The sequence below is a fragment of the Canis aureus genome, chromosome 3 (genome assembly GCF_053574225.1).
Source record: "Canis aureus isolate CA01 chromosome 3, VMU_Caureus_v.1.0, whole genome shotgun sequence".
NCBI classification, from domain to species: Eukaryota; Metazoa; Chordata; class Mammalia; order Carnivora; family Canidae; genus Canis; species Canis aureus.
Window position 1 is genome coordinate 24,786,596 of NC_135613.1, and position 27,015 is coordinate 24,813,610.

Here is a 27,015-nt window from a genome sequence, read left to right on the forward strand (position 1 = left end):
GCAAATCCCAAATCTAATCACAGCTTTGTTCTGGAGAACATAGCATGAAAAGAACCCATAACAAGGGCAGGAGGTCGCTCACACACCCGTTTCTCGCTTAGGATGCCGTGGCCTCCCTGACCGGGCCAGACACCTACTCTAGCGATTCAGCATGCCCTCCAACTCACCAAGACTGAAACTGATCTTGTTGACCCTACAGTGTGGGTGGTGTTTGCTCCTTCCTTTCCCTGCGCGTGGGGCCCTGGTGGTGCTGGGATCCTGGTGCTGTGTCCCTGCTGTTTGCCCGCCAAGGGCTATCCCAACCGCTGGAGGCCACCATGTCCCTTGGCTCCTTCCACTAAGGCCAACAACGTGGGGCAAGCCACCCTCATGCTCTCCTCCCTCCTGCCACTGCTGGGAACCATGACCTGGCCAGGAAAGGAGGTCTGTCATACAGACCCTAAGGCTACAGGCCCATGTGATAATCCAAGGCCACCACTTCCTGATCCTTTGCTTCCTCCCATCTGTGGAGTCCCCTTACCCACATGAGGTCACAGGTCCCAGGACCTGGGCAGGGGTTTCTCTGAGGGCCATTACCCCATCCCTCACAACACTTCCACAGTCTATCTCATGAGATGGTTTCACAATAATTATGAAAGAATAGAGATTCAAAGGGAAATCCCCTTCCTCTCCACTCTATCAGCTACCAGCTCACAGCAGCCTCATGTCACCCATATAGTCCCCCTGCCCTGGCTATTTTTAGCAGATCTCAAGCATTTCATAAGCTTTATCAGTAGATTTCTCTAAAAAGACCCTTAAAAAAAAAAAAAAAAAACAACTATGATGCCTTTATCTTACCTAAAAAGTCATCTATAATCCCTAACATCAAGCACAGAACCCACGTGCAGATTTCTCCAGTCACTGTGGGCATCTTTTCATTCAGAATCCCTCCTCCCACCGTGGTGACCTGTCACCTTCCAACCTCTCATCACACGCTCAGTGCTTCTAGTTCCCTGGCATCAGCCAACAGCGGCCAGGCAGGGCAGCTACAAAGGAGTGTTAGAAGTGCATTCTGGTCTATAGGTGCTGTCCTCACCATGCCCCAATGTCCATCTCTGGTCAGGGCCTCATCACGATGGTCTGGTAGTGACTGCAGTGAGAGCCTTGCCCTCTCTGTGCATCTGCTGCTTCAGATCTAGAGAGAGCTGTGTCCCCCAGGGGGGCTGAGTCCTCTTGGGGAGATGGCACACTTGGGTGCTTGCTGCTCCCAGGCTGGTTACAATAGTCCTCCCATGTACTGGCTACGCTAACAGTGAGTAGGACAGGGATGAGGATGGGCAGGCAGTAGCCCCTGAACCCCCTCCCTATGGGTACAATCATTCACCTGCTCAAACACAACCACACCTGCACGGCCAGAGCAGGGCCCTGTCACACAGGCCATGAGTGGTTAAGAGGCCACCAGGTGCTGAACCAGGATGAGCAGAGTGAGCCATGCAGAGGATCGCTCTGCTAGGGGAGGGGTAGGCAGGTAACATGCAAGCCAACAGGGATGATGGGAGGAGGCCCAAGCCAGGGAACATGTGGGGCGGCGCTCACCTTATAGTGCCCATTGTTGGCAGCGTCGTGCAGGGGCGTGTCATCATCCAGGCCCTTGGTGTTCACTTCCGCGCCTGCGGCCAGCAGCTGCTTGGCGACATCGTAGTAGCCCCGGTTACACGCCTCGTGCAGTGCTGTCCAGCCTGGAAACAGACACTTAGGACCTATGTTATTTAATCCTCGAGAACACCACTCCTGTCCTGAGGCCACACCCTCCAGTGCATTGGTGGTGGTGCCTGCAAGGGAGGGCCGCAAGCCCTGGGAGGCCCTGTGTGTCCTTTACTGCAGTACCTCATTCGCTCCAAGATGTGTAGCTAGTTAACTCTGAACATTAACAACTTGCAAGGATCACCTGGGATGGAGGACCGGTGAACATAGGGTAACAGGCAGCAGCCTTGGCCCAAAGGAGCCAGAAACATGAGGAGAATACTGGGGAGGCTGAGGAGGGACTTGGGGAGGATGACAGAGCCTGTCGCCATGGCTGCAGGCCTGGAAGTGCACCCTCTGTGAGCATGAGGCTGAGGCCACACACGGAGGCCTCCCCTGGTGGCTGCTTCTGCCAGAGCCTCAACAGGCCACCAGGAAGCATGGCCTCAAATGTCAGTGTGCAAAGAGGCCCACCCCCATAGACACAAATTCCAGGACTTCGGAAAATCCTGACTTAGGAAAATGGCTTTTTAAGAAAAGGTGCTGGGCTCCCTGGATGGCGGGCTCAGGGTGTGATCCTGGGGTCCTGAGATCGAGTCCCACAGCAGGCTCCCCACAGGGAGCCTGCTTCTCCCTCTGCTTATGTCTCTGCCTCTCTGTGTCTCTAACGAGTAAATAAATAAAATCTTTTTTTTAAAAAAAAAGAGGGCTAGATTAGTTTTGGGTCAGACAACCACCAACTAGGGCAGTGGGAAAAATCTAGATGGGTCTGTCATGAAGACTGCTTTGCTCGTTTTCTGTTCTCCCCACACTCAGAACACAGGGCTGGAATCCACAGCAGAGCCTTGCGCCAAATATCCTGTGCATACAAGGTAGTGCCCAGCTGCTGCACAGACTCCCTCAGGTCAGTTCGGCTCCGCCGTCTCAGGCCAGGCAGCTTCTCCCCAAGTATGCCAGAGGCAGACCTCCTCCAGTAGCCAGGGAGGAGGATTCCTCTGCCACAGAACTGGGGTTTCCATAACACTGCAGGGTGGTATCTAAAAATTCCCCAAGCCTCATTATTCTTAAAAATAATGAAAAATAAGAAAACAATCTTACTTTGAAATATTTCCCAAAACACTGATGCCATAGAAGCAGCAAGTTATGCTGGTGTAAGAGCGAGGTCTGCCCCCCCAGTCCTGTGCACATGCTTTGATTCCCATCATGCTGACTCCCAGGTTGGAATTGTGCCTTCTGAGACCTGGTGCTCACTTGGCCAGAGGGCTCCAGCACACGGGGGCCAGAGCAAAGCCTCCCGTCCTTTCATGAGTGCTCACCTGCAAAATCCTTGACGTTGACGTCTGCGCCCTCTCCAATCAGCTCTTTGATGCGCCGGGCATCCCCGCGGATGGCTGCGCGGTGCAGGCGGGTCTCTCCACGCTCGTTTCGCTTGTTCACTTTGTCTTTGGTTTTTGAGGCAGAGTTAGGCGTCCCCTTCTGACACACTGTCGACTGGGAGGGGTGCTTTGGTGTTGTGTCTACTGCAGGCCAAAGAGAGGACAAGCAGGGACGTCAGTGAGGGGTGGTGTCCCTGGTCACAGAAGCTTCTAGGATCTTGGTCATTTCCACATGGGAAAGGGGACACCTTCACATGGGCACCCATCCCTAGGATGACCCCAAACCCAGGGGCTCACCTGGGCTGTTGGCAGACTCCTCGGCAGTCATCTGCATGAGGAGAGCCACCTGCTGGCGCTCGGAGAGGGGGTAGCCGGCTCGGATCCCAGAGAGCCCCATGCCAAACAGCAGTCCAGCCTTTCGGGTGACAGGCTCCTTCTTAATCCTCTTCCGCTCAGGACCCTGCTTCTCTGTGAGGCGGTGGAGGAGACAGGGGGAGATTTCATGCCACGCAGTCCTCAGAACCCAGAGCCTTACCTGGCACCATGGAGCCCCTGCCTCCCTCCTCACAGCTCACAGGGAAAGGGCAAGAGCAAAGGTGGCAGCACCGTGCCGCCTGTCATCACCTCCAGCAGTAACAGAGACAGTTTCGACACCGTGTTATGAGCCAATGAAGCCTGCTCCGCCTCTGCCCCCACCGACCGTTCAGTCCGCTCAGGCGCCTCCCCATACTGACCACCGTGCGCCAGGCGGTGGGACAGCCTCTCACCGGTGTCCTGGCTCACACAGGACAGGTCTCCGTCTATTAAATACTGTGTCCACACTCTGATTCCTCCTTCCCCGTCCCGCCTCCAAACAGTGCAGATATAATTGGCAAACATAGTTTAGAAATACATAAATAGATCAAGGCCGACTCGTCAGTACTGTACCTTTCTTCTTGCTTCTAGGGACCTCCATTTCATGCCATGGCCCTTCGAGGAGCGAACCAGCCTTGCAGTACCACGACATGGACTGAGCTGGAGGCATCTAAAGGCATCAACACAGAGCACTAACCAGATACGATGGAACAGCTCAGCCGTTCCGTGTCAGCCTCCTCGGGACGCGCATATCCTCCACTTGTCTGACCCGTTACAAAACACCCTGCCAACCCTGAACACAAACACGTTGTGCTGTTTCTTCTAGAAGAGGCAGGTGTAAGGGAGAGAAAATACACCCCAAACTCCATGAGCCAGGAGCCAAAGCTCGCTTTTGTCCTTCACCCTCACCCTCCAACTGGGGATTAGGGGTCCACGGGAAGCCTGGAGCCCTCCCCACACTGCCCCATGTGTGCGGGGGGGAGCGGGGAGGCTTGTTTGGGAACCGGGGTGGTTAGGGTGTGTTCTAGGTCACAGGGTGCAAGCTGTAGCTGGGGAAGGAGGGGCACCATGGGAAACTCAGGTCCCTGAAACTTCTCCAGGTGGGCTGAGGGGAGTATTGTCCTGCTTTCCACCCAGTGCAATGGGAGACCCCTCCAGGCCCTCGGCAGGTTCGCTGGCTGGGGCCTGCCTGAGGGAGGTGGGTGCTGTCTGTGAGAGACGACCAGACAGACTCCAGGACAACATGCCCAGCCCCACAGATACAACATCTTCCATTCTCTTAACAAGAGTTTTCTGGAGCTGTTTCCCAAGAAGGTATTTTGGTCTGCCTGTCATAAACTACGGCTATGACCTGCTGGAATGTAGGTCCCTGTGCTGCGAGTGGCAGCTCCCCATCAGCAACAATGAGTTTCTAACCAGCCCACCAAGCACAGGCCCAAGAAAAAAGTAAATTCCAGAACGCTCCTCACAGTGACCACAGAACCCCAGCTCATCCCCTCTGTCCTGTTCTACTCATGCTGGCAGAGGCAGGGATGAGCCTCTGTGCAGGGTGAACAGTATACCATAGCAGCCCTGCCCAGTGGCCCCCCAGGTCCCAAGAAGTTATGCTACACTTCCACAGGGACTTGGGGCCACAGAGCCCAAATCAGGGCATTTGGTTTACAAGTGCTCCCACAGCTGAGTGCTCCACTGATCTGTCCCTGGATGCGCCCTGCCTCTACCTGCCTTCTCTGTTTACCATTCTGCCACCGGCAGAAATGTTTATACACGTTCTGATGTATAAACAATGACAGGAATAAGACCCACATCCCACAGGCTGGCCCTGCCAGCACAGTGCGTCCAGCACAGTGCGTCCAGCACAGGGCTCTGGGTGCCAGAAGAGCAGGAGGAAGGCATGCGCACACGCCCATGCTCTGCAGTCTCCCAGGAGTTACCACTTAGTCTCAGACCACTGGAGCCCAAGGTGCTCCCACTAGGCGTTCAGGAGGCCTCTGCTGCCTCCCTCGGGTGTAGTGGAGACATACAGCCAGGAAGGGGAGGGAGACGGCAGAGCTCAAACAGGATTCCTGCAGTGCCGAGGATTCCTGGTCAGGGGACAGAGGACGAAGCCAGTGGCCCAGCCCTGCTCTCCACTGCAGTCGGCCCAGGGAGGGGCAAGGCAGGGCCTGCGCCAGGGTGCAAGCGATGGTACAGGCTGCAGACTCCTTATAAGTTGGGAAGCCAGGAGAGGCACTTCCCGGAGGTGACAGCTCCAAACCCGTGGCCTTTTGCCCAAAGGGTTTTCTGCAGTAACAGAGCTTGCCTCCCACACCAGAGGAAGACATGACAGCACCAGACCTGTGGCCTCAGACGACACCAAGACACATGTAGGCTGTGGGGGGACAAGGTATGCAAGGAGGCCTCTGCCCCACCAGGCCTCCTTCCCTGCCCCCTCACCTGAGGCCAGGAGCCCTGGATAACATGGGACAATGCTCAGGGACACTCCCTCCTGATGGGTCTCCTAGGGCTTAAACAGGACACCCTACGTGTCTGTTTTTTCCCTCTACGTGTCTTAATGCAGAGGAAGAAACCCAACTGTAATCACATCTTCTAAGACACCCATTGCTTGATGGGGAAATGTGGTTCTCCAGCAGCACCTGCAGCTACCAGTACCCAGAGGGCCTGAGTCCAGCCAGGCCATGTGGCCTTGGGTGAGGGAGCCCAGGGAAGCAGCACCCACAAGAAGCACTGACTTCTGGCCAGAGGAGCCAAGCCACGTGGGGTTGGTCCAGCCTGCCCCTCTTGCCAACCACTGTGCTGCCTTGACCGTGATGGGGTGAACGCATCAGGAGGGGGAGGAGGACACATAGCCTGCCTCTGCACCCCCACTGGCCAGATGAGGTGCCATGACCCAGAGCGGCCTCTCAGACAATTTGGTGGGGGGGTCCCCACTGAAATCTGCTAGTTTTTGTTTCTAATAGCCGACTGGAAGCCAAGTGGAACTTACACAACTTCCCAGAGCAGAAACTGGCAGGTACACTGGTGATGGAGAGAGGTCGAAGGACCCCAACAAGCCCAACTGTGGAATGTCCCCGTGGTCAGCTGCAGGCATAGGTGTGACGCATGGGCTCTGCACAGGCCAGGGAAGGCAGCCCAGAGAGTGCTTGGGAAACATAGGGCCCCAGTCCCAAAGGCTGTGCAGGGCTGCATCTTTCTGCTGGCTCCTTCCTTCCTGGACCCAGCCAGTGGGAGATGATGGTTTCCCTGAGCCTGGACAGTCCCCCTGCATCACTCTCAGGAACACACGCTGATGGGACACCACTTTATGTGTTTATGGCGTGAGCGCACTGTGGCCTGTGACACTGGTGCCACACCGTGTCACCTCTTCTCAGTGCAGCCCCCTTCCCCAAGCTTGTGAAAGCAGGGGTCTCTGTCCTCCACAGCCCAACCCACGAAGCCCTCCTTCTCACCTGGGCCTTCTGGGACACAGCATAGAGGGTACGGGGCTGGAGTGGTTCTGAGGGACCTTGGCTTCCAGACTCCACGTCCTGCCGCTGCACTTCCCTCCCCAGCAGAACCTGGATGTCCCACTGCAGGAAAGGCTGCCAAACCCCAGTAGATTCTGGCAGCAAGGAAGCAAGGTGTGCCTGCAAGGCAGTTTTCCTCCCTGGAAGCAGGTGGGAGTGTTCCTGGCCCTCTGGCCTCGGTGGCCACCTCAGCACCTGCTCCACCATCTTGTCACCACACAGTGCTGTGTATACCCACCTGTGTTCTGCCCATAACACATTGTACCCCTACACTGGAGGACCCGTTGCACAAAGGCTGAGGGCTCTGCCTTCCCGGTGCCGCCCAGCCGTCTTCTCTCAACACCTGGAACCTCTTTGCTGCCTCCTGTCTCTTCCTTTTTCTCTACCGCAGTCCAGGCAATCTCCTTGGCTATAACCACCAACCTGCCAATTCATATGCCCTATGTAATGAGCTGTTTAATCTGTCCACTGAAGTTTTTTAATTGCTAATTTTCATTTCCATGTATCCCATTTCATATTTGAAAAAAGTCTACATGGATGCAGTCTCTGGCTGCATCTTGTTCCTTGGCTGTGCTTTCATTTTCTCCTTTAGTACATCTACTGATTTGTGCTTTGTATCCAGACATCCCCACATGAGGTCTCCAGGGCTGGGTCCCGCCTCAGGATGGGACTCCTCCTCATGCTCTGTGGTTCTGACCCGGCACTCGTATTTGTCTGAACCCTGGGGCCCAGAAGTTGCATGGAAGCTCATCTCTCCAGAGAGGATTGGCTTTTCCTCTGATCTGAGACTAGAGAGAGGGAGAGGCATTCCCAGCAACACAGGGTGTGGCTCAAGTCCAGGTCACAGGGAAGCTGGGGTTAGTCTCTGGGGCCACCTCTCAAAGCCCTCTGCCCCGTCAGGATGCCCCCAAGAGAAGACAGAGATGGGGGTCTTCTTCCTGCCTGAAGTGTCCCAGGTGTGGCTCTCACGCGCATGTCCATTGCGGCCCTGACACCCTGAGGCCAGCAGCCTGACTCCTGCACTGTTCCTGGCTCCTGAGGACTTCGAGCGCTCCACAAGGCATTATGTTCACCACTCACCATCTCTGACTTCTGGAGTGTTCTAGCTGAGGGCTTTGTCAGGAGACACAGTCTTCTACGTCGCCTTAAAGGGAAATCTGAAACCTTTACGTTCCACCGTAAAATCCTATGATGTCAACACCGCTTTGATTCCACTCCACAGGAGAGCATCTGGTAGTGCTGCTCTGGAATCACAGCACTCACTAAGATGCCAGGCAGAGTGCAGGGACATCTGATGGTGGGCAGGGTGCTAGGGAACCAGGGACACACCATCATCAGGAACACGCCTTCTACACCAGACGCATGGCCCGCGCCCGGTGGTAGGAGTTATGAAAGAACCACTCTGGGTGGGATGGTCCCCAAGCTGGAGGTGATGCAGGAGCTGCAATGGGGCTGGTCTCTGTCACAAGCCCCCTGCTCAGGTTTTCTAAGTGCGGCAAGACCAGGACCCGAGGGCCCACCCAACCCAGCTCTGACGTTCGGGCTGGACTTGTGACTGGCTTTTCCTTTTGTTTTCCTCATGTGTGTCCACTTCTTTCTTTCCTCTTTCTGAAAATGACCACCACTGATCACAGACAGAGAGGGTCTCCAGCAACCCCCTCCTTCTCTGGTCCAAGAAGGGAGGGGCTGGGGTCCCTCTCTGCCACCTGCCTTCTTCTCCCAGGTCACAGCTGTGGCCTCTACAGCTGTGTTTCTTCTTCTCTAGACAAGAGTAACCATAGTCCTCTTTCCACAGGGGCTCAGGAATTCAGTGAGGGCTGCAATGGCCATGATGAGGAAGCCAGGGTATTAGGAAGTGCTGTTGGCATAAACGGCCCACATGATACAACCTCCCAACCACTGACCCTCCTTTCATGGCACCAAAGCACAGTGAGAACTTTTTTAAATAAAATGAAGTAAATCATACTCCAAACCCACACCAGCTTGTGAACCATGCCATCAATCATGCTAACCCTCCAGGCCTGTCTGCAAAAGCCTCTAACCACCTCTTAGCCCCTGCCCCAGGCCCTGGGAGCACTACCAGGTGGAATGGCCACGTCGTGACCCAGGCTCCTCTCAAGAGGACTCCCGAAGCTGCAGCCAGCTTCCCTGGATGAGGCCCCACGTGCCCTTCTCTGTGCAGATTTTGTTCTGCACATTGTTGGGTCACCAGCCATGGTCCAGAAGTCCTCCCTGCGAGTCACAGACCCAAGATGCTTGTGAGGGCCTGGCTCACCTACACTGTGTATGGACAGCAGGGCCCCTGAGGGAGGCCATGATCCTGTAAACAGGGGACACTGGGGATTCTCAGCAGAAAGACCTTCCTTGGCTAGTCCACTCGCTCTCCGTACAAAAAGGAAAAAACTACTCAAGTTTAGGGAAGAAAAATGATGGAGAAGTGGTGTCACTGTGGGTGGCACGTGCCCTCTCCAGCCAGAGACCCCCCACAGCAGCAGCAGCACTGCCCTGCTCACTACCATCACCTGGCGAGTAAGCAAGTGAGCAGAGAAGCCCTTCATTGTCATGCACATGTCACCTGCGGCATGCAGCAGCACATGGGGTTCAGAGTTCCTTGGAGTCCTGCAGATAGTGGCGGCGGAGCCAGAGTTCTTCCTCAAACGGGGACAGCCCCCCGAGGGTAAGTCCCATCCCTTCCCATCTTATAGAAAAGGGATGACCACCATTTCAGTAAATACATGAGTGCCTCCACACCCGTAAAATGGAGTGAACAAGTTGTCTACATGTCAGCATTCCTGAATAAACACAAGACACAAGTCTTAATCATAAGATAAAAGCAAAATAAGAAAACCTGAATTTTTCACTACTCCAAAAAAACTTTCAGGTAGAACAGGCAGTTGCCAGCTCATGATGCTTCTGACAGGGCAGCCCTCTGTGAGGGGATCTGGCCTCTGGGGACAGGCAGGGCCCACCCCAGGGGCACACAGCCTACATTCAGACTAAGGGACAGAACACTGTAACAGAGCAGGAGGTTTATGAAGGAGCCTGCAAAGGGTAAGTAAGCATATAAGCCAACCTAAACATTTCCTGACAGGTTTTTCTTTAAGTTGAGAGGAAATTTAAACATACAAAAAGTAGATTTGTATAATTTAAGTGCAGACATCATATAATTTCATTGTAAGTTTGGTAGGTGGTAAAGCATTGTACTTGGAGACTAGCATCACGCTGGGGGCCAGGCAGCAGGGCCTCATGTGGCCTGCCTGGAAGAGGCCACCTCAAGAAGCGTGCCTCTTCTTCAGCGGAGGGGCTGCCTCCCTCAGCAGCAACAGGAGGAGCTGTTGCTGGGCTGGTTTGACCTAGCCCTGCTTTGGGTCTGGGCTGGCAGGGTTACAACGCAGTGAGCACACGCCGCCGGCTCCTCTGGTGCCCACCTGGGACATATATGGCTCTGGGGCATGCTCTGGCCATAGCTTCTGGAAGGATAGATACAGTGACATACCACATGTGGTGGCTGGCCTTCGATAGGCTCGGATGCAGACAAGCTGTACTGCTCCTGGCAGGCAGCCTCCAGGCCTGACAAAGCACTGTAGACAGAGGTCGCCTCCTGGGAGGTGAGGAGGCAGGACAGCGCTGGCAGTTCGGTGGTCCTTGGGCAGAGGATCATTAGCCTCTTCCCACTTGAGAGACACAACTAAGCAAACTCACTATTTGCCTCTCAAAACCCTGAGTTCTGGAGCCTTCTACCAAGTTCCCCTCGGGGTGAGCACAGGCCTGCATCTTCCCAGCAGAGGGCGCCGGAGGGACGCAGCAGGAGCCGGCACTGGGCGGGGTGGGGATGCATCAGACCTTCAGGACCTGCTTGGCCCCTCCCAGTCTGCCACTCCTGAGGACACTTCCTCCTGACCCTGTGGGAGGCACAGTCCAGCAGCTGGGAGGCACCTGGCCAGAGGTGTACGTCTTTCAGAGTCAGGCCAGGCTCATCAGAGCTACAGTTTGACCAGCCAGGGGCCCCAGAAGCCCACCTCCTGATGCTGCGCATGACCCACAGATTCATATTTGGAAGGCTCCTGATATAAGTCATGCACAGCACACCCATGTAAGAATCTTCTTAGTGGAAAATCTAGCTTTGTTATGTTAACAAAGCGGATGTACAAGATATAAAATCGTCCCCCAGAATAATGAGGGCAAGTATTATATCTCATATGTATTCAGATGTTTGTAACACAGTCCTTGCCTGTAAAATACTGTTTTTTAAATGTTCACTATTTTTCTACTTCATGGTGAATCCCTCCCTGCCCTCACCCAGACCTACAAGTTGCAGAGAATAAATGTCAACACTTCCTGCCTGCCCCAAGACTGTCCTAGACACCTGAGAAGCCACGTGGATTCAGGTGAACCCACATGTCAGCCTCTTGCTGAAATGCTAACCATCAGTAGACAGATCCATATGGCCTGCTGGAAACACATGAACCCGAGAAGTCAACATCACAATAAAATGGGCACTGCAAAGAAATCCTACCAACCAGAGCAGAATGGGCAGCCTACTCAGGCATGCTCAGCTCAGGCAACATACTCCCCCAGGAAGCAGAAGCTCTAACACTGTCTCCTTAACTCACAGCAAGGCTGCTGGGGAATTTATAGGAATGTCCCAGAGGCTGGACATCCATCTCCAACTCTGACCATGCAGAGAGCTAACAACCAAATAGAGATATCAGGCCCTCCACACCCAAAACTGGAATAGGCACCAGCGACAGGAGGGAGGATTTCCAGGCCTGGTCTGATTTCCTCCAGACCTAAAGCCTAAGTAACAGCATCTCTGCAAGCTTTTGCATTCTGGCAGGAGCCCAGCGTCCAGAGGTATCCACAGGCACCTCTGCTCTTTTGTGGAGCATCAGCCCCTCTACCTGCCCACCCACCCAGTCCTATCCCTACTGTGCCAGCCCAGCCCAGACACAGGTGCCGTGGGCTCTACCACACCTCCGTGAAGGATTGCTGTGGGCCCATGATACCTTCCTCATATCCTAGTCGGAAAAACAAAATCTACTTCTCTGGCTTTCAACTAATCACATGTATGCTCAGGGAGCACCTGCACAGGGTATTGGGGGAGGGCCCCATGGCCCTGTGAGTAACAGCCAAGGCACACACACATTTTCATGCTGCTCCCTCTGCCATTTCTCCCAATTTTCTCACGTTTATTCTGTTTTAGTACCCAGCACTTTCCCACTGACACAAACCCGAAGATGCAGGAAGCCCCACCCACACCCCCATCCTGGCAGGGCCTCAGCTCCTTCTCCTAATGGCTGCATTTGTGTTTTTATGGGTTCACCCCAGGTTCCATGGCTCTCTGGGTATTGTGCCCATATTCACCCCTGCCTGTGACTGGCATACATGTCTGCTGCTCAGATGACCAGCAGGCCGGGAAGGCCCCTGAGCACCAGGGTTAAGCAAAAGAGAGAGTCTGGGCTGGTATGAGAAAGGCTGGGCTCTTGCCTAGACCCAGGGTGGGCCCCAGGATGTCTGCTCAAGATGGCATCAACTTCAAAGTGGACGTGCCAAGTATGAATCCCCCATGCACACACATACACAGAGAAACACATGCACGCTCATGTGCAGACACGTGCGCGCGCGCACACACACACACATGCACATACACCCCTGCTCTGCAACCCCAGGCTCCCCCACACACCCACAGGAAACTGCACTGGCTCTGGCCCACTCTCAGTGGTCCTTTTGGCTTTTATTTCAAACAACTGGGTTTAATTTATGTGCTGTTGTAGCCCTAAGGGAAAACACGTTTACCCAAGACTTTCAGGGGACTGCATAGAGCACGGTGGGGAGCAGGAGGCTGGAGCCTCCGGGGAGAGGAGCTCATACTCATGCCTACACAGCTGGGCACACAATGGGAACCTCCCTGGGTGTGCTGGGGGCTGGGGGTATGTTCCTGCTTGGCACTCTTGTGGAGAATTCTCTGTGAACCTTTCCTATCAGCACCAAGTCACCCTCAACATCAAGAACAGAGCAGATGCTCTTAGACCTCACTCTAGATGACCCCACCCAGGCCTCCAACAGGACTCCTCAAAGAGTCCTGGTGCAAAGCCAAAAGATGAAGAGAGGCTGGGGCTGTCAAGGACACTTTCTGTAGAAGAGAAAAGCGTGGCAGGTGAGATGGCCTTGGGTGGTCAGCAGGGAGTGAGGGGCGGCACCTATACCTGTGTCCGAGTCCTTCTGCTCTCCATTGGCCCCCACAGTGAAGGGCAGCTTCCGTTTGGTTGCTCGCTCCCTCACCTCCTTTCCTCCATCACTGCGGTCCAGCTTTGGGGTCTTGGTCAGAGAAACTTTATCTTTATCCTAGAAAAGAAAGTGACGCTTTCAGACATCATTCCCAAATTAAGTTCTCGGAATCCTCACATTTACTGCGATTTCATTTCAGGTACCAGGAAAAGCAAATCTTTTACTTGGGCAATGAGCAGCACCTCCCACTCGCCAGGCTCACACGAGCATGCACGGCTTCCTCCACTGTATTCTGGCCCCACACCCACCCCTTCTTGTCCTGAATCCCAAGTTTTCCCATGAGTGTGAAGAGAGGAGAGATACAAGTTGTCTCCAACACAGCTTTCCCACAGAGGGATTAAATAATGAGAAAAATAAGAGCTGGCCTTAAAAAGGCCACGTTGCCAAGTGGAGAGTCCTATGCATGATTCAGGGAAGGAGCCCGCAAATGCTCCCACTTGCCTGGACCTCCCTCTTCCCCAGCTGACATCACCACCAGCCAGTGACACGGTGGGATTGTTGTGGGAACAGATCAACCCCCGATGCAGGAGAGTGGGTGGTGCACATCACCATCACCCCCTTCCTGTGTCTCAGGGCTGGTCCCTCCTGTAGGATAAGGATCAAGAAGCCCATATCCCAGGCCCATCCTGACCAGCGGGCCAGCCCTGTGCCTGTCTGGGTACCAGCAACTGTACAATGCTAAATAGCATCTACTCCTTCTGCAATGCTGTCTGCACAAGGGAAGAGGGCCCATGTGGAAATGTAAGTGCACAGATCCCTGAAGGGCAGGAATGGGGCAGCCCCATTCCAAAATGATGAAGGACCCAGCACTGAGCAGAAGCAGAAGCCCCTGCCTTGCTGCCTGCAGTAGCTAAACACCCTAGACCCCTAAAAGCTCCTGGCTGATGACACTGTCCTGGATGGGGGCTGCTCACAGAGATTTCCAAATTCTAACTAACACCCTGGCTCTGTTTGCTCACAGTAGTGCCTCAGCATCCCCACCCTGTCCACAGTATAGCAAGAGGCTCTAGGGAGCATGTAGAGAGCCCCACACAGGCAGAACATGCACAGCCTGCCACACTGGTCTGCACACTGGGGTATGATCTGCATACTGGGGTATGACATGGTAAAAAGGATTGCTCTACCAATACACGGCTCCCTTCTCTGCCAGGGTGCTTGCTGACTAATTTTCCCCAGGGAAGCTGTCAACAAACACCGTACAGTCACAGCCACACCCCCATGCCCCCCTCCCAGCAGCAGGGGTCCTTGAGGTGCTCCTGAGAGGAGCCACCTGCCAGCGCAGAACATGGCCACAGTCCCCAACACCTGTGGTCCCGACAATCTTCCACCTTGAACAGCCAGCCATGCCACGGCAGTTAATGACAGACACCCCTCAATAGACCAGGGTGATTTCTGCCAGAACACATGGCCAGCTTTAAGGGTGTCTGGAATGCAAAGAGTGGCCCTGGGTAGGGCCTAAGCCATGAGACACTGCGGGAAGAGGGGGCTGCACAGATGCTAGGTGCACCACACCTCCAGAGACGTCCACCAGGACGCCTGTCATTACCTGCATGCTGCCCATCAGGAAAATCCCCAAAATGTAATAAACACCTATCCACCAAGAACACTCCTGACCCATTGGTGAATCTGACCCACAGGTTTATATAAAAGAGATAATATAGATAAGAGCAATAACAAAGTATTCAGGAATGCAAGACATTAAAAAAACCAATGTAACACACCACCTAAAGAAAATAAAAGAAAGAAAATCTTACAATCACCCAATATTTGCAAATAAGCCTGTGAGAGAGTTCAATACTGGTCCTGACAAGAGCTCTCAGCACACGGGAATGGGGACAGTCCTCCACCTGACCAAGAGCCCCCAGTGCTGATGCTGACAAGGGGTGCTTCCCCAAAGAGTGGGAGGCAGGAAGGCCTAATTGTCACAGCTACTAAAGAACGAAACAATTGTTTTTAAGAGAGCAAAGATGTGAATATACATTTTGGAAAAGGAAATAAGCATGTAACCAATTCACATTTGGGAAGATGCTCCGTATAAAGATAAAGTGAATTAAAGCCAAGAGGAGACACCAATGCTTCCACCAGAATGGCTAAAACCAGAGACACAGGGTATCAAATGTTGACAAGAATGTGGCAGAGTAGGCACAACTCGAGTTACTGCTGTCAGCAGCTTCTAACATTAATGCAACATGCCCCTGTGCTCACAACTGGCACTACTGTTCCCAAAAATAAAAAAGAAACCTCACAACTGCTCACCAAAGACAAACACACACAGAAGGTTCCAGAGTGTCAGAAAGGCACCAGCACACACAAGCTCACAGAATGTCTCCAAGGGGCAGACAGGACCCGTGTGCTCAGCTGCCAATGGAGACACAGGCAGGCTCCTCTGGAATCAGATCTGCCTCCATTCCTCCCCCACTTGTCTCCTGAGCAATAACAAAGCCTTAATGTGAAGATGTTATGAGTATATCCATGAATATTAAGCCATTCAGATTAATAAGTGAACGAGACGTTGCTGGATACAGAAAAGTAGCTGATTTCTATCAACTCGAAACAATTAGGAAATGATGTTAAATATCACTTCAGTTAGTATCAAAAATCATCAAATACACAGGAATAAACCTAACAAATGACAATAATTTAAGCCATCAACACAATTACAAAGCATTACTGAGAAAACAAAGGCTTAGAAAAATGGGAGACATGTTCCTGTTCACGGGACAGAAAGGGCACAACCGTTAGCAGGACGACTCCCTGCAAACTGCACTTTCCGTTCAAAGTGATCCCATCAAAATACCAGCAGGCCTTCTGTGGAAACCAACCAGCTTCCTCCAAAAGGTCTGAGTAATGCCAAGGGTCAAAATCAGAAAGAGAATGCTAAAGAACCACAGACACCCAGACTACAAAATGAGAGCAGTCCTGCCCGGTGGTCTGGGGCTGAGGCCCAAAGTTTCCGAGCAGAGGCTGCAGCCCTATGTGCCTGGGGTCAGGCGATGCTGTGACACAGCAGAGGAGGGGCCCTGCTCCATCAGCAACGGTGACCTTGTGAACATTCCCAGGGAAGGAAATACATACTGACCCCTGCCTTCCATGGCAATTATCAATCCCAGATGAATGCCAGACAGCAAAGATAGGCGCATGTCCTCATGACCAGCACACAACAGAAAAACAGGCAAAACCACAAGGTGCCACTATACCCAAGGGACAAAAGGTCAGCCACACCACCTGTGTGACAAGGACAGCCTCAACTCTCTCAGCACCTAGGATCCAGAACTGGGGCAATCACCATGACAAGCCATTACACCATATCTGCCAATGTGCACACATTTGTGCCATCACTCTGTTACACCCCCAAATGGAGCAGCCTGGATATTCGTCAGCAGTACAATGCATACAGAAGGGGCTGCTGCTCACAGGAAATGTCCTGTGAATGGGACGTAACACTGAACAGCTAGTCCCCTCTTATAAGTCCCAACAGGGGCGGTCCCTCCATGGTGATGGATGTTGGGAGGGGCGGTAAGGAGGCCTCCCCAAGGCAGGTAATGCCGTGTGTTCTTATCTGGAGGGAGATTTATCCCAGGTTTTATTTTTTTATTTTTATTTTTTTTAATTTTTATTTATTTATGATAGTCACACAGAGAGAGAGAGAGAGGCAGAGACACAGGCAGAGGGAGAAGCAGGCTCCATGCACCGGGAGCCCGATGTGGGATTCGATCCCGGGTCTCCAGGATCGCGCCCTGGGCCAAAGGCAGGCGCTAAACCGCTGCGCCACCCAGGGATCCCTATCCCAGGTTTTAAACGTGAACTGTAAGATGTGACATATCTTACTAGAAAGCTGACAGGTCTTGAGTCCAGCTCCTCATCTCATGAGCTGTGCTGGGAAAGTGAACACTGGTGATGTAACCAGAGTGGTCCAGAGTGAGCCCTGGGGCTCCAATGAGGTACTCATGGCAGACAGGATGCAGAACCTTACTGAGCAGCTCCACCAGGGCAGGGAGCTCACTCGAGGCTGCCACTGATCCCTCACTAGCACAACAGGGATTGCCACAGAAGCCAAGAGAGTGTCTGTCTTAGGTGGTACTGGGCAAAGTATAAAGTTATCTTACTTGAAAAACAAAACAAAACAAAACAAAGCCAGATCCATACATCACCTGTGGCAAACGTGTGTGCTGCTCATGCTGCCCACACCGGAGCCGGTTCCATCCAGTGACTGCTCTCATCAAGGAAAAGAAAGCAGCTGGAACCAGCCCAGACCAAGCCCTGTGTCCAAAGGAGGCCAGGAGTGCATGAGACCCACATAACTGTCCCCATCCCCACTGCCCCTGGCAGGTGCTGAGCTCTTGGGGGCCTTTTCTGATATCTGCCTTAGTGGGGCAGGCCACATGGACAGAGAACACCTGAGCTGGTAGGCACAGCAGTCTGAAGCTCTAGCTGCCCACCTGCACCGGGGAGCCAGTGGAGAGGCAGAGAAGGCAACCCCAACAGGGATGCATGTGGCCTCTCCCTTGTCCTGTGATCGTGTAATCCCGTCCCAGGAAAATCCAGAGACCTGGGAACTATGATTACCAACAACAGTCTGGCCATTTAGTGTGAGTGTCCCAGAGTGGGAGTTACCTGCTCCCCCAGGGCACATTTGACCCCACTGGCTCCAGCTCCTCCTGGGCACACCAGCACACGTCCATCCCAAGTTGTAACGAGACCCTCCACAGGCCTCCTGGACAAGCACACCTCTCCCAAGTCCAGACCAAGCTCAAGCCTCAGCCTCCCCACAGTTCCATGCTGTGGCTCTGACCCATTCCTGTACATGGCATGGGGTCCTGGGGGACGGTGTGTGGGAGACAATGTGTGGCCACAGATGCCCATATACCAGAGCCTCTGAGGCCTGGTCATTCTGATGAGCACTGAAGCATGCCTATGTTCACAATCTGCTCCATGTTTCACCTAAACCAAAGGAACCACACGGCTCTGCTTGCTTACCTCCTCGTGTGGAAAACAGGCTAACCTCATGCCCCATCCAACCAGGGTGTCGGCAGAGCCAGCAGGCTCAGTACAGAGAACTTCCATGCACACCCAAGTGCTGAGACAGAAGACCGGCCCCGGGGTCACAAATCATACAGGTCACAGCATGGATGGCCTGCCACATGGGCATCCAGGGGGGACAGGGACACATCAAGGCTGTGGACCAGCCGGCACAGGCACCTCAGCTCGCCTGCACCAGCACGTGTTGCTCTTGCTCTTACCACAGACACGGTCGGGGCACAAAGAGAAGAGGCAAAGCCCGGACCTGCTCCCTGCTCCCATCTGATTAAAGTCCACATCCACCAGTGCCCCTAGGCTTCTGGGCGGGGCATGCACCCCGGAGCCCAGAGGCGATAGCACAGGGCCTTTTCCAAATTACATGGACAATGGGCTACATTGGGCTACCCACCTCAGCCATGTTTCTGGTTAGGGCAAGGCAAACATGGTTAAATGTCAGATCTGCTCACTGAAACCAACAGACATCTGTGGCCAGGAATGTGGGCCCTAATTGTGGTTCCTGAAAAATGAACACATCCTTAAGATACAGCAGGTCCTCTCTGGCCCTCTCTGTCACTGTAGCCACAGAGGGACATCTACAAAGACAGGGGCAGCCAGCCAGAGCTCAGTGATGGTGAGGCAGCAAGGGGAGGGCAGCTCGGATGTTACCTTTTTCCCCGTCTGTTTCTCCACCATGTCGTTGCTGAGGGAAAAGTCTTCGTGCTGTGGTGTTCTAGAACACCCACCCTTGGGCATCGTTCTTCTCCCCTCACCTGATCTTCATCTATACTGCCATCGCTTCGTCATCGACAGTCTGCTTCAAAAGAGAGGACACACAGCGTTAATCAGGACCAATGCACATGAAGCCCAGGCAATCTCAAATTCATGCCCCAGAATGGACTGAATGTCACCCACTGCTCTGACAGGGACCTCAGGACCCATAGCCCAGTAGGCCACTCCAGGATGAAAAGTTTGGCCCTGTCCTCCCCTCTTCCCCCAGTGCCCTCTGCCTGCACCACGGGCAAGATCAAAGCCCAGGGGCAGTACACCACACTCACCCCCCTCCTAGACATGGCCTCCACCCCAGCATCACCTGCACCCCCTCACCCCAGGAAAGCAGCTCCCTTCCCACACTGCCCCCAGACAGAAGGAAGGTCAGGATGAGCTCAGACCCAATCCCTAACCTCTCTCAAATAAATGAGCAGAAGGTAGGGGAGTCCTCACCATCCCCTAAGGTCCAGGCAGCTTTGGTGTGCTGATCTGTGCCCACTGAGCCAGACCTTACAAAGGGGCCTGAGGCCCAGCCCCTGCATTTCCCAGGAAATCCCAGGACATACGCTGTATCAATTCTGTATTTTATGATGTTTAGGCATGTCAAACCAACCAACCAACCAACCAACCAACCAACCAACCAACCAACGCCTGCTCTCTGGGGAGAGACTCCCTCCCAGAGCTAGCCCTTTATTAGAGACAGAAAATCCTTCTTGCATAAAACCACCAACCATTTCTTTATCTAACACACACAAGCCAGTCACCAGGCAACAAGAGACCACCGCATTATTCAAACTAGCCAGTCCTGAGCTGTCCACCCTGCCTACCCGCTCTCCCAGCAGAAAACCCAGCAAAAGCTCTGGCCAGCTTTGTCCTTGGTCCTATCTTCTGGCCTGTGAGGGCTCCCTCTGGGACCTGGGAGAAGAATCAGCCTCCTTCAGGTTCTGCCCATGGCCACACTGACCTGACCAGACCATGGCCTCTTCTACACCTTTCAGCCTCCGGTTTGCTCCATGCATCGATTCCATCTTCCCAAAAGCCACTGCCTTCCTTTTTATATATTCTTAAGATTTTACTTATTTATTTGAGAGAGAAAGAGCTAGGGAGAGGGAGTGCAAGCCGGGGGGGGGGGGGGGGGGGGGCAGTGGGCGGAGCAGCAGAGGGAGAATCAGGTTCCCGCTGAGCAGGGAGCCTGGAGCCTGACCTGGGGCTGCATCCCAGGACCCCTGCGATCACAACTGGAACCAAAGGCAGACAGACGCCTCCCCGACTGAGCTACCTGGGTGCTCCTACTTGCTCCTACTTTCAAATTTTCATCATCAGAATTAGAGAACATTTTATACAAACAAACCACGTGTACTATTTCTTCTCTACTTCCCTTGGTGATACACCTTTGCCATTTTGGATAAGTAGTTTTTTTAAACTAAATCACCTGGAATTAAACAGCCTCTATACATGAAGTGTGGCTTCTGAAATACTATGTTCAATGTAATCTATAAGAGGAGCTCTAATCCGTAGTTTGTGTAGCTCTCTGTGCGCTGAAAACTAAACCTGCCCTTTACCATGTTTTTTTCTACAGATCCTCTTATTTTTCCACATTAACTGATAAAATTTCACAAAGTATTCTCTTGATACTTAACTGACCTAAGACTACATCTAAAATTTATTTTGGGAAGATGGACAAGGCTGACTGCTTTATCTACTTCCTGACACTTCCTTCCCCAGCACACTCAAAGCAGGTGGACAGGGCGTTTCTATCCACACGCTCCAGTGGCTGAGGCCAAAACAACATCTCCCATCTCCTCTTGAAACTATGAATTCAACATTCCTCTCCAATTTTGCACTGGGAAACTAGAACATCTCAGCCTAGAGAAGTAACCTCTCAGAGCCTGACTCAGAGACAGCTGCTAGAACTCATTGGTAATGTTTCAGTAGAAGTTTAAAAAAGAGTACAGAAGTTAAATTTTTAAAAATTCCTGACTGCCTGCTGTCATGATGGGAAATCGAGCATAGTCATCATGGGATGTCCAACCCTCCTGCTCTTGAACGTGAAACACAAGAGTCCGTGACCATGTAGGATACACCTAGACCAGCACATGGCCACAGCGCTGCCCCATGATGTCTAAACACAATCTTCCAGCCTACTCCACAGTGCCCACACCAATAGATGGGCACAGGTGGCCACCTCACTCTTTCACCCAGTGATTTCACTACATGTCTGCTAGGTGGTCTCTCTATTCAGAGTAGAGTCGTGAGACCCCAGAGCTGAAAGACCTGCCTCCTCCTCCCACCTGCCCTCCCTGGAAAGATGGCATGACAGCTACACAACAGCATGAAGAGAACAGAGTATAGTTCCAGAACAACCACTTCAACCTCCAAAGCCTAAGGATCTTTAAAAACCGCCCCAGTAGCCACAGGGCAAGAGGAAGGAGTGAAGCGAGTTCTGAGCTTGCTCCTCCAGGACCTTAGACCTTCACGGTGCCCTGGTCCCAGTTCTGACGTGGATGCTAGGCATCAGTGGGAAGGATCTCTGCCCAGGACTGGAACAGCCTGAACTGCACAGTGCCACCTGAAGGCCACCCACAGTGGCCCTCTGTGTGCACCTGGCTGCTCTCAGAGTGCTCTACAAACCATCAGGTACTAAACCAGTGTGCCCCGTTAACGAACCTTTTATCAGTATTAAAATTAAACTACTGAGGCCCTGGGTGCAAGTCTTTGGGCCCAATGCCTCTGACATTCAACTCTTCTGCCACAGACAGCTGTTCCTTGCTACCAGTGGACACCTACCTGCCAGCATGTTCTGTTAATGTTCAAAATGAAACTGCTAGTTATTTTAATAGCAAAAATGGCTTTATTCCGGAATAGCAGACAATGGCAAGCCATGCCTAACACACCAGCCCCAAACCATAGACAACTCCAGGGAACAACACAGAGGTGGCTCTTTTATAGCAGAAAGGGGTAGGGATGGGAAGAGTGGGTGAGGCTGTTGTAAACTACAAGTCTATTGGAGTAAACTGGGAGCTGGAAGTGTAGTGGCTGTTCACTGGCTGGGTTGTTGCTGGGACAGGAGAAAACCTTCCTTTCTCCTCCTGGATTAGGAAAGCAGGAGCTGCAGCAGGTAGCATCCCTCCACAAGGTCTCCTCCTGTTGGATCTGTAACTGACAGCTAGTGCTGGGCATCAGAGCTTCCCATGTTTGTGTCGCCTCCCTACTCCACTGTCAATGAGATTTCCCTTTATTAATTTTCACATTTCATTTTGTGAACAACCAGATTCCATGCAATCTGTTGCAGAGTGAGGGCATGCCCAAACCTTACCACAATGGCCCAAGGGACAATCTGTGCCAGCCACTGGCCAAGCTTGCAGTGTTCTGTACCCACCAGTGGGCCTCACTCACTCCCGAAGGTCAGGTCCTCAGGGCACCACCCTTCCCCTCCCCCAAGGGCTAGGAATGCCATTAGCTAGTAGGTTAGGAGTGTCATCCCAGATGTTCTATCTTCTTTTTCTTAAGACATTTTTCTTCAGCCCACATTCACAACACAGCTGAGACCACCAGAGCCATCTCACTCCTCTTGGTTACAAACAGCTCAGTATTCTGAACTAGTCAGAAACAGGAGGACAACCACAAGGAGCATGGTCCCATCAGGGTCTGGGACATTGGACTCATTTTTTTAGGGACCGTCACTGATGGAGCTTTCAGCTCCAGGGCTCAGATTGCCACTGATGCATTCCAGTTGACTTTCTTGGAGAGCTGGGCACACTGGGTGAACCATCCAGTGCCTCTCAGGACCCGTCTGGCAAGCTGTAGGGCCAAGGGGACCGGAGTCCTCCCTGTTACTTTTTCAATAACAAATCAGCTAAGGACAAATCTCAAATGCACCTTCATCTTCTCCCATCTACCTTGTCTTTCCAACCCCCTCATAAGCTGTCCAGGCTCTAGGGCTGAATGCCATTTCACCCCCCTGTATCCATTCAGCCTTTCCTTCGGCTTAGGGAAATGGCCATGCCAGCAAAGGGAAGGACGCAGACACAGAGAACCCAGCAACTCTCATCACCACCCACGACTTCTACACGTCAGAAGCTGGGCTTGCTGTTTCTTCCACGGGTCCTCTCTGAGAGCGAGCAGAAGCTGTCAGGGTGCCACAGGCCTTCCTGCTGACTGCTGGGCATTCACTGCTCAACCCAAAAAAGAGGATGGGACACCACCGCCACACCCTATAGAGCCATCACAGTGGAGGCAATCTTCGTGGCAGAGGTTGGGGGGAGTCTTCCCTTCTAACCAGCTACAAGGCTACCTCAATCTGAGCTCTGGGGCTTTCTTACCAAACAACCCAAGCCTCAGGCCCCAGAGACAAGCAGGCTGTCCCTGCTCAGATATACTGTAACGGGGATCTAAATCCTCTCACTTCTAGTGTCAGAAGATGCCTGCTCTGAACACAGGGATGTTCTGGTCCACGTCAGAGCACTTGGGGACACATGCAACTTGACACACAGCACCAAAGCAGCAGCACGTGGGGGAGACATCTGCAGAGCAGGATGAACACGGACAAAGAGAGAATGGCCGGTATGGGGTGTGCTTTGGCTGCTAACCAGTCCCTGATCGGGATGTGCTACAGGGTGCAGGTTCTCTCCTGTGCCTCCAAACTGAAAGGCAGCTGCTCTAGCATCAGAAGCTGTTGGGAGGCACAGAGACCACGCAGGAACGCACTCAACAGTGTCTGGAGTTAGACGAGTTCTCTGAATAGAGACCCCAGCCCGTTTCCTGAAACCAAGGTACAATGCCCACACTGCTGGTGCAGGGAATTTGCCAATAATTTGGCAGCCACATGCAAAGCCCAAGCAAAACATCTCGTAGCCTGGAAGGGATCCAACAGCTGTCTGCAGCCAGGGTCATGTCTGACCCAGGGTCACATATGGGCTGGGAAAGGTCATCTAGCCCTGCACCTGTCTGCATCACAAGTGGCACACAGCCCATGGAAGCTCCAGGTGCTATCTGGCTGGTGGGGTATCTTTCCTGCTTGCCCCCAGGACCCTGCACTGTGGGCTTAGAGAGAGAGCCTGATTCAAAGGGCTGGCAGAACAGACATGCTAAGAGCCCTCCAACAAGGATCATGACCAGGTGCATTCCCTCCCAAAGGTGCCTGGAGCAGTGTTCTTGTGTGAGAGCTGCCACCAGAGCCAGCCCCCACCCACACCTCCACAAGCACACACAGGGCTTCATCTAGGCTGACACCTGACATACCATACTATCTTCCCTTCTCACAACACAGAATCACACGGCCGGTCCCTCTCCATGGGTAGGAGACACAACGCACAACAGAGGCTCCCTCCCAGATTGAACCTGATACAAGAGCGGTAGCTGACTCTACTGCAGGGCCTGAACACAGGGATTTTGCTAACCTGAACCCAGGTTAGCAAAAATCCAAGGAGTTAGTCACCTTTTCAACTGACATGCTAACAGCAATAAACTAAGGGAAACTGGAAGGCACTGGTACTGGATTCATGTGGATCAGAGGTGGAACCCAAATGGACAAAGCCATCGCCCATGAAAGCTCACACAGGCCCACAGGCCCCACGTCCACAGGACCAGGAGGGCTCCACCCAGCGAGGCCAGGGCAGAGCAGCTCCTGTGGGAAAAGTGCAGTGGCCCTGGATGTAGGGTTGAGAGCCACTGCCACTCCAAGCAGGCATCATGCCACAGCCATCAAGGAAGGCCCACCAGCCCCCAGGGGTCTTGTCCAACTTGGCAGTTAGCTCAGTAAGGAGAGAGGAAGCCTGAAAAGACACTCAACATGAACAAGCTCACACTCATGAGGGAGTTCGGAGAACTCCAAGGACACCAAGAACCCCTCCTTAGTCTACTCAGAGACACAGATTGCAAAACAAAAGAGAAACGATGACTTAGAAGCAATCCTGGTTTTAGGAGAGTAGAATAATTCAAGGAGAGAGAATAAAAGATTCAAAACTTTAAAAATGAGAGAAAAGGCTAAGTACTGGAGAATCAATACAAAATGCCCACTGTCCTATAAGGGCAAAGACATAATAACAGCCTAGGATACAACTCTTTCAACCGGAGGAATCTGACCGAGAGCAAATCACCAGCACTGATTGTGACTTCACTTTGCCAAGCCTCCAGAGGTGCGCCCACCAAGGACAAGAGCCTGGCGAAGCGCCAAGGTCCTTGGCAAAGGACTCCCTCCATTCTCGGAGTGCCGGACAATGGAACGATGGTCCAGAGACACAAATACATTTCAGCTACATGGTCAACCAGGGTAAGCACACAGAAGAAAGCTTCAAGTACACAGAAAAGCCAAGCTACCGGCCCCTCTACCCTTCCTGAAAGGAGGATGAGAGCTTACAAAGGTGACAAACTACAGCCCAAGGCCAAAATCAGCTCTCTCCCTGCTTAGGTAAAAACTGAGAGCTACTAATGAGTTTCCTAGTTTATTTTATTTTTAAACAATCTCTACACCCAACATGGGGCTCAAACTCAGAACCCCAAGATCGAGAGTTTCCTGCTCCAATGTGACATGCCCCGGATTTCATATTTTATACCTTTGAGGGACAAAGAAATTTAAGACTAGTATTTGTGACATATGAAAATTACATAAATTAGAATTTCCATGTCCATAAATAGTATTACTAGACTACAGCCACAACCCAAATGCTTTCCTGGCCCACGATCCCGCTGCATTAGCTACTGACCCCCACCATGACGCAGTGATTATGTTGTCTGTAGGCGCAGAGGGTCCCATAACCATTCGGGGGGGGGGGGGGGGCTTTTAGGGCCAACACTGTTTTTTTTTTTTTTTTTAAGATTTTATTTATTTATTTTGAGAGACGCACAGAGAGAGGCAGAGGGAGAAGCAGGCTCCCTGTGGGGAGCCCAACATGAGACTCGATCCCAGGACCCTGGGATCACAACCTGAGCCAAAGGCAGATACTCAACCACTGAGCCGCCCAGGTGCCCCAGGCCAACACTGTTTTCGTGACAACATGCCTTTCCCACAGGACTGGTGCAGAAATGCTGGTGTGCCCCACAAGAAGAGACCCTCACACATGCCCAGTAAAAAGCCCCAGCATCATCTAACAACTGTCCTTGGGAAAGAAGCAACAATTTTAAATCTTATTAAATTACAAACCTTGAGTCCCTGTCCTTCTGGTACTCTGACAAGACTCAAGGGTGCATGGCGGGCAGTGTTAGCCCCCAAGAGAATCTCTGGACGTGACCAGCTGACCCAGTTGCATTTTCACAGGACACAGGTTTCACCTGAAAGACTCTCAGGCAAACTGTTATTATTAAGAACTGAGTATCCAGCAGTTATCTCCTCAATAATCAATGAACTGGGGGATCCCTGGCTGGCTCAGCAGTTTAGCGCCTGCCTTCAGCCCAAGGCATGATCCTGGAGTCTCAGGATCGAGTCCCACATCAGGTTCCCCACATGGAGCCTGCTTCTCCCTCTGCCTGTGTCTCTACCTCTCTCTCTCTCTCTCTCTCTCTCTCTCTCTCTCTGTCTCTCATAAATAAATAAATAAAATCTTTAAAAGAAAAAAAATCAATTAACTGGAGCTATCACTTCAAGGAAAATTAATAGTAGCTGTGGTTAATAATAAAATTTAAGCTTCCAAGTGCAACTTGAGCTTAGGAAAATTTTATTCGCATCCATTAGGCCAACAGCATCGCAGTGCTTGAAGACATTTTAATGAGAATGTTGGTGACCTTAAAAGGTATATGTATGTAAATATTTATTTACAGTAGATTCCAATGTGGGGCTTACACTCACAATCCTGAGATCAAGACCTGAGCTGAGATCGAGTCTGACACTTCACCTACTGAGCGTCCCATGAGCCTCTAAAAAGGTGATTTTTAAAATAAACACATTAACATTAGGAAGATATGCATAAATCAATGAACCAACATTTTCCAAATAACCAATATGGGATACCCACAAGGGAAGACCTGCTAACACACAGGACACAGCC

At 52.4% G+C, this 27,015-nt stretch overlaps 1 protein-coding gene across 10 annotated transcripts in view; it reads right to left on the reverse strand.

Moving 5' to 3' along the window:
* The window catches only part of ANKRD11 (ankyrin repeat domain 11), a 190,755-nt gene that overhangs the window by 14,365 nt on the left and 149,375 nt on the right, over positions 1 to 27,015 (reverse strand). For 5 of the 10 annotated variants that reach the window (XM_077891165.1, XM_077891159.1, XM_077891160.1 and 2 more), the window contains exons 3-7: positions 18,932 to 19,079; positions 13,165 to 13,303; positions 3,396 to 3,566; positions 3,039 to 3,242; positions 1,576 to 1,718 (exon numbers count right to left, since the gene is read on the reverse strand). In XM_077891165.1, the coding sequence (XP_077747291.1) occupies positions 1,576 to 1,718; positions 3,039 to 3,242; positions 3,396 to 3,566; positions 13,165 to 13,303; positions 18,932 to 19,018 (744 nt within the window). In that variant the 5' untranslated portion in view covers positions 19,019 to 19,079. Of the gene's footprint in view, positions 1 to 1,575; positions 1,719 to 3,038; positions 3,243 to 3,395; positions 3,567 to 4,025; positions 4,123 to 13,164; positions 13,304 to 18,931; positions 19,080 to 27,015 lie in introns of all 10 variants that reach the window. The other 5 variants (XM_077891162.1, XM_077891164.1, XM_077891163.1 and 2 more) reach the window with 2 other exon arrangements.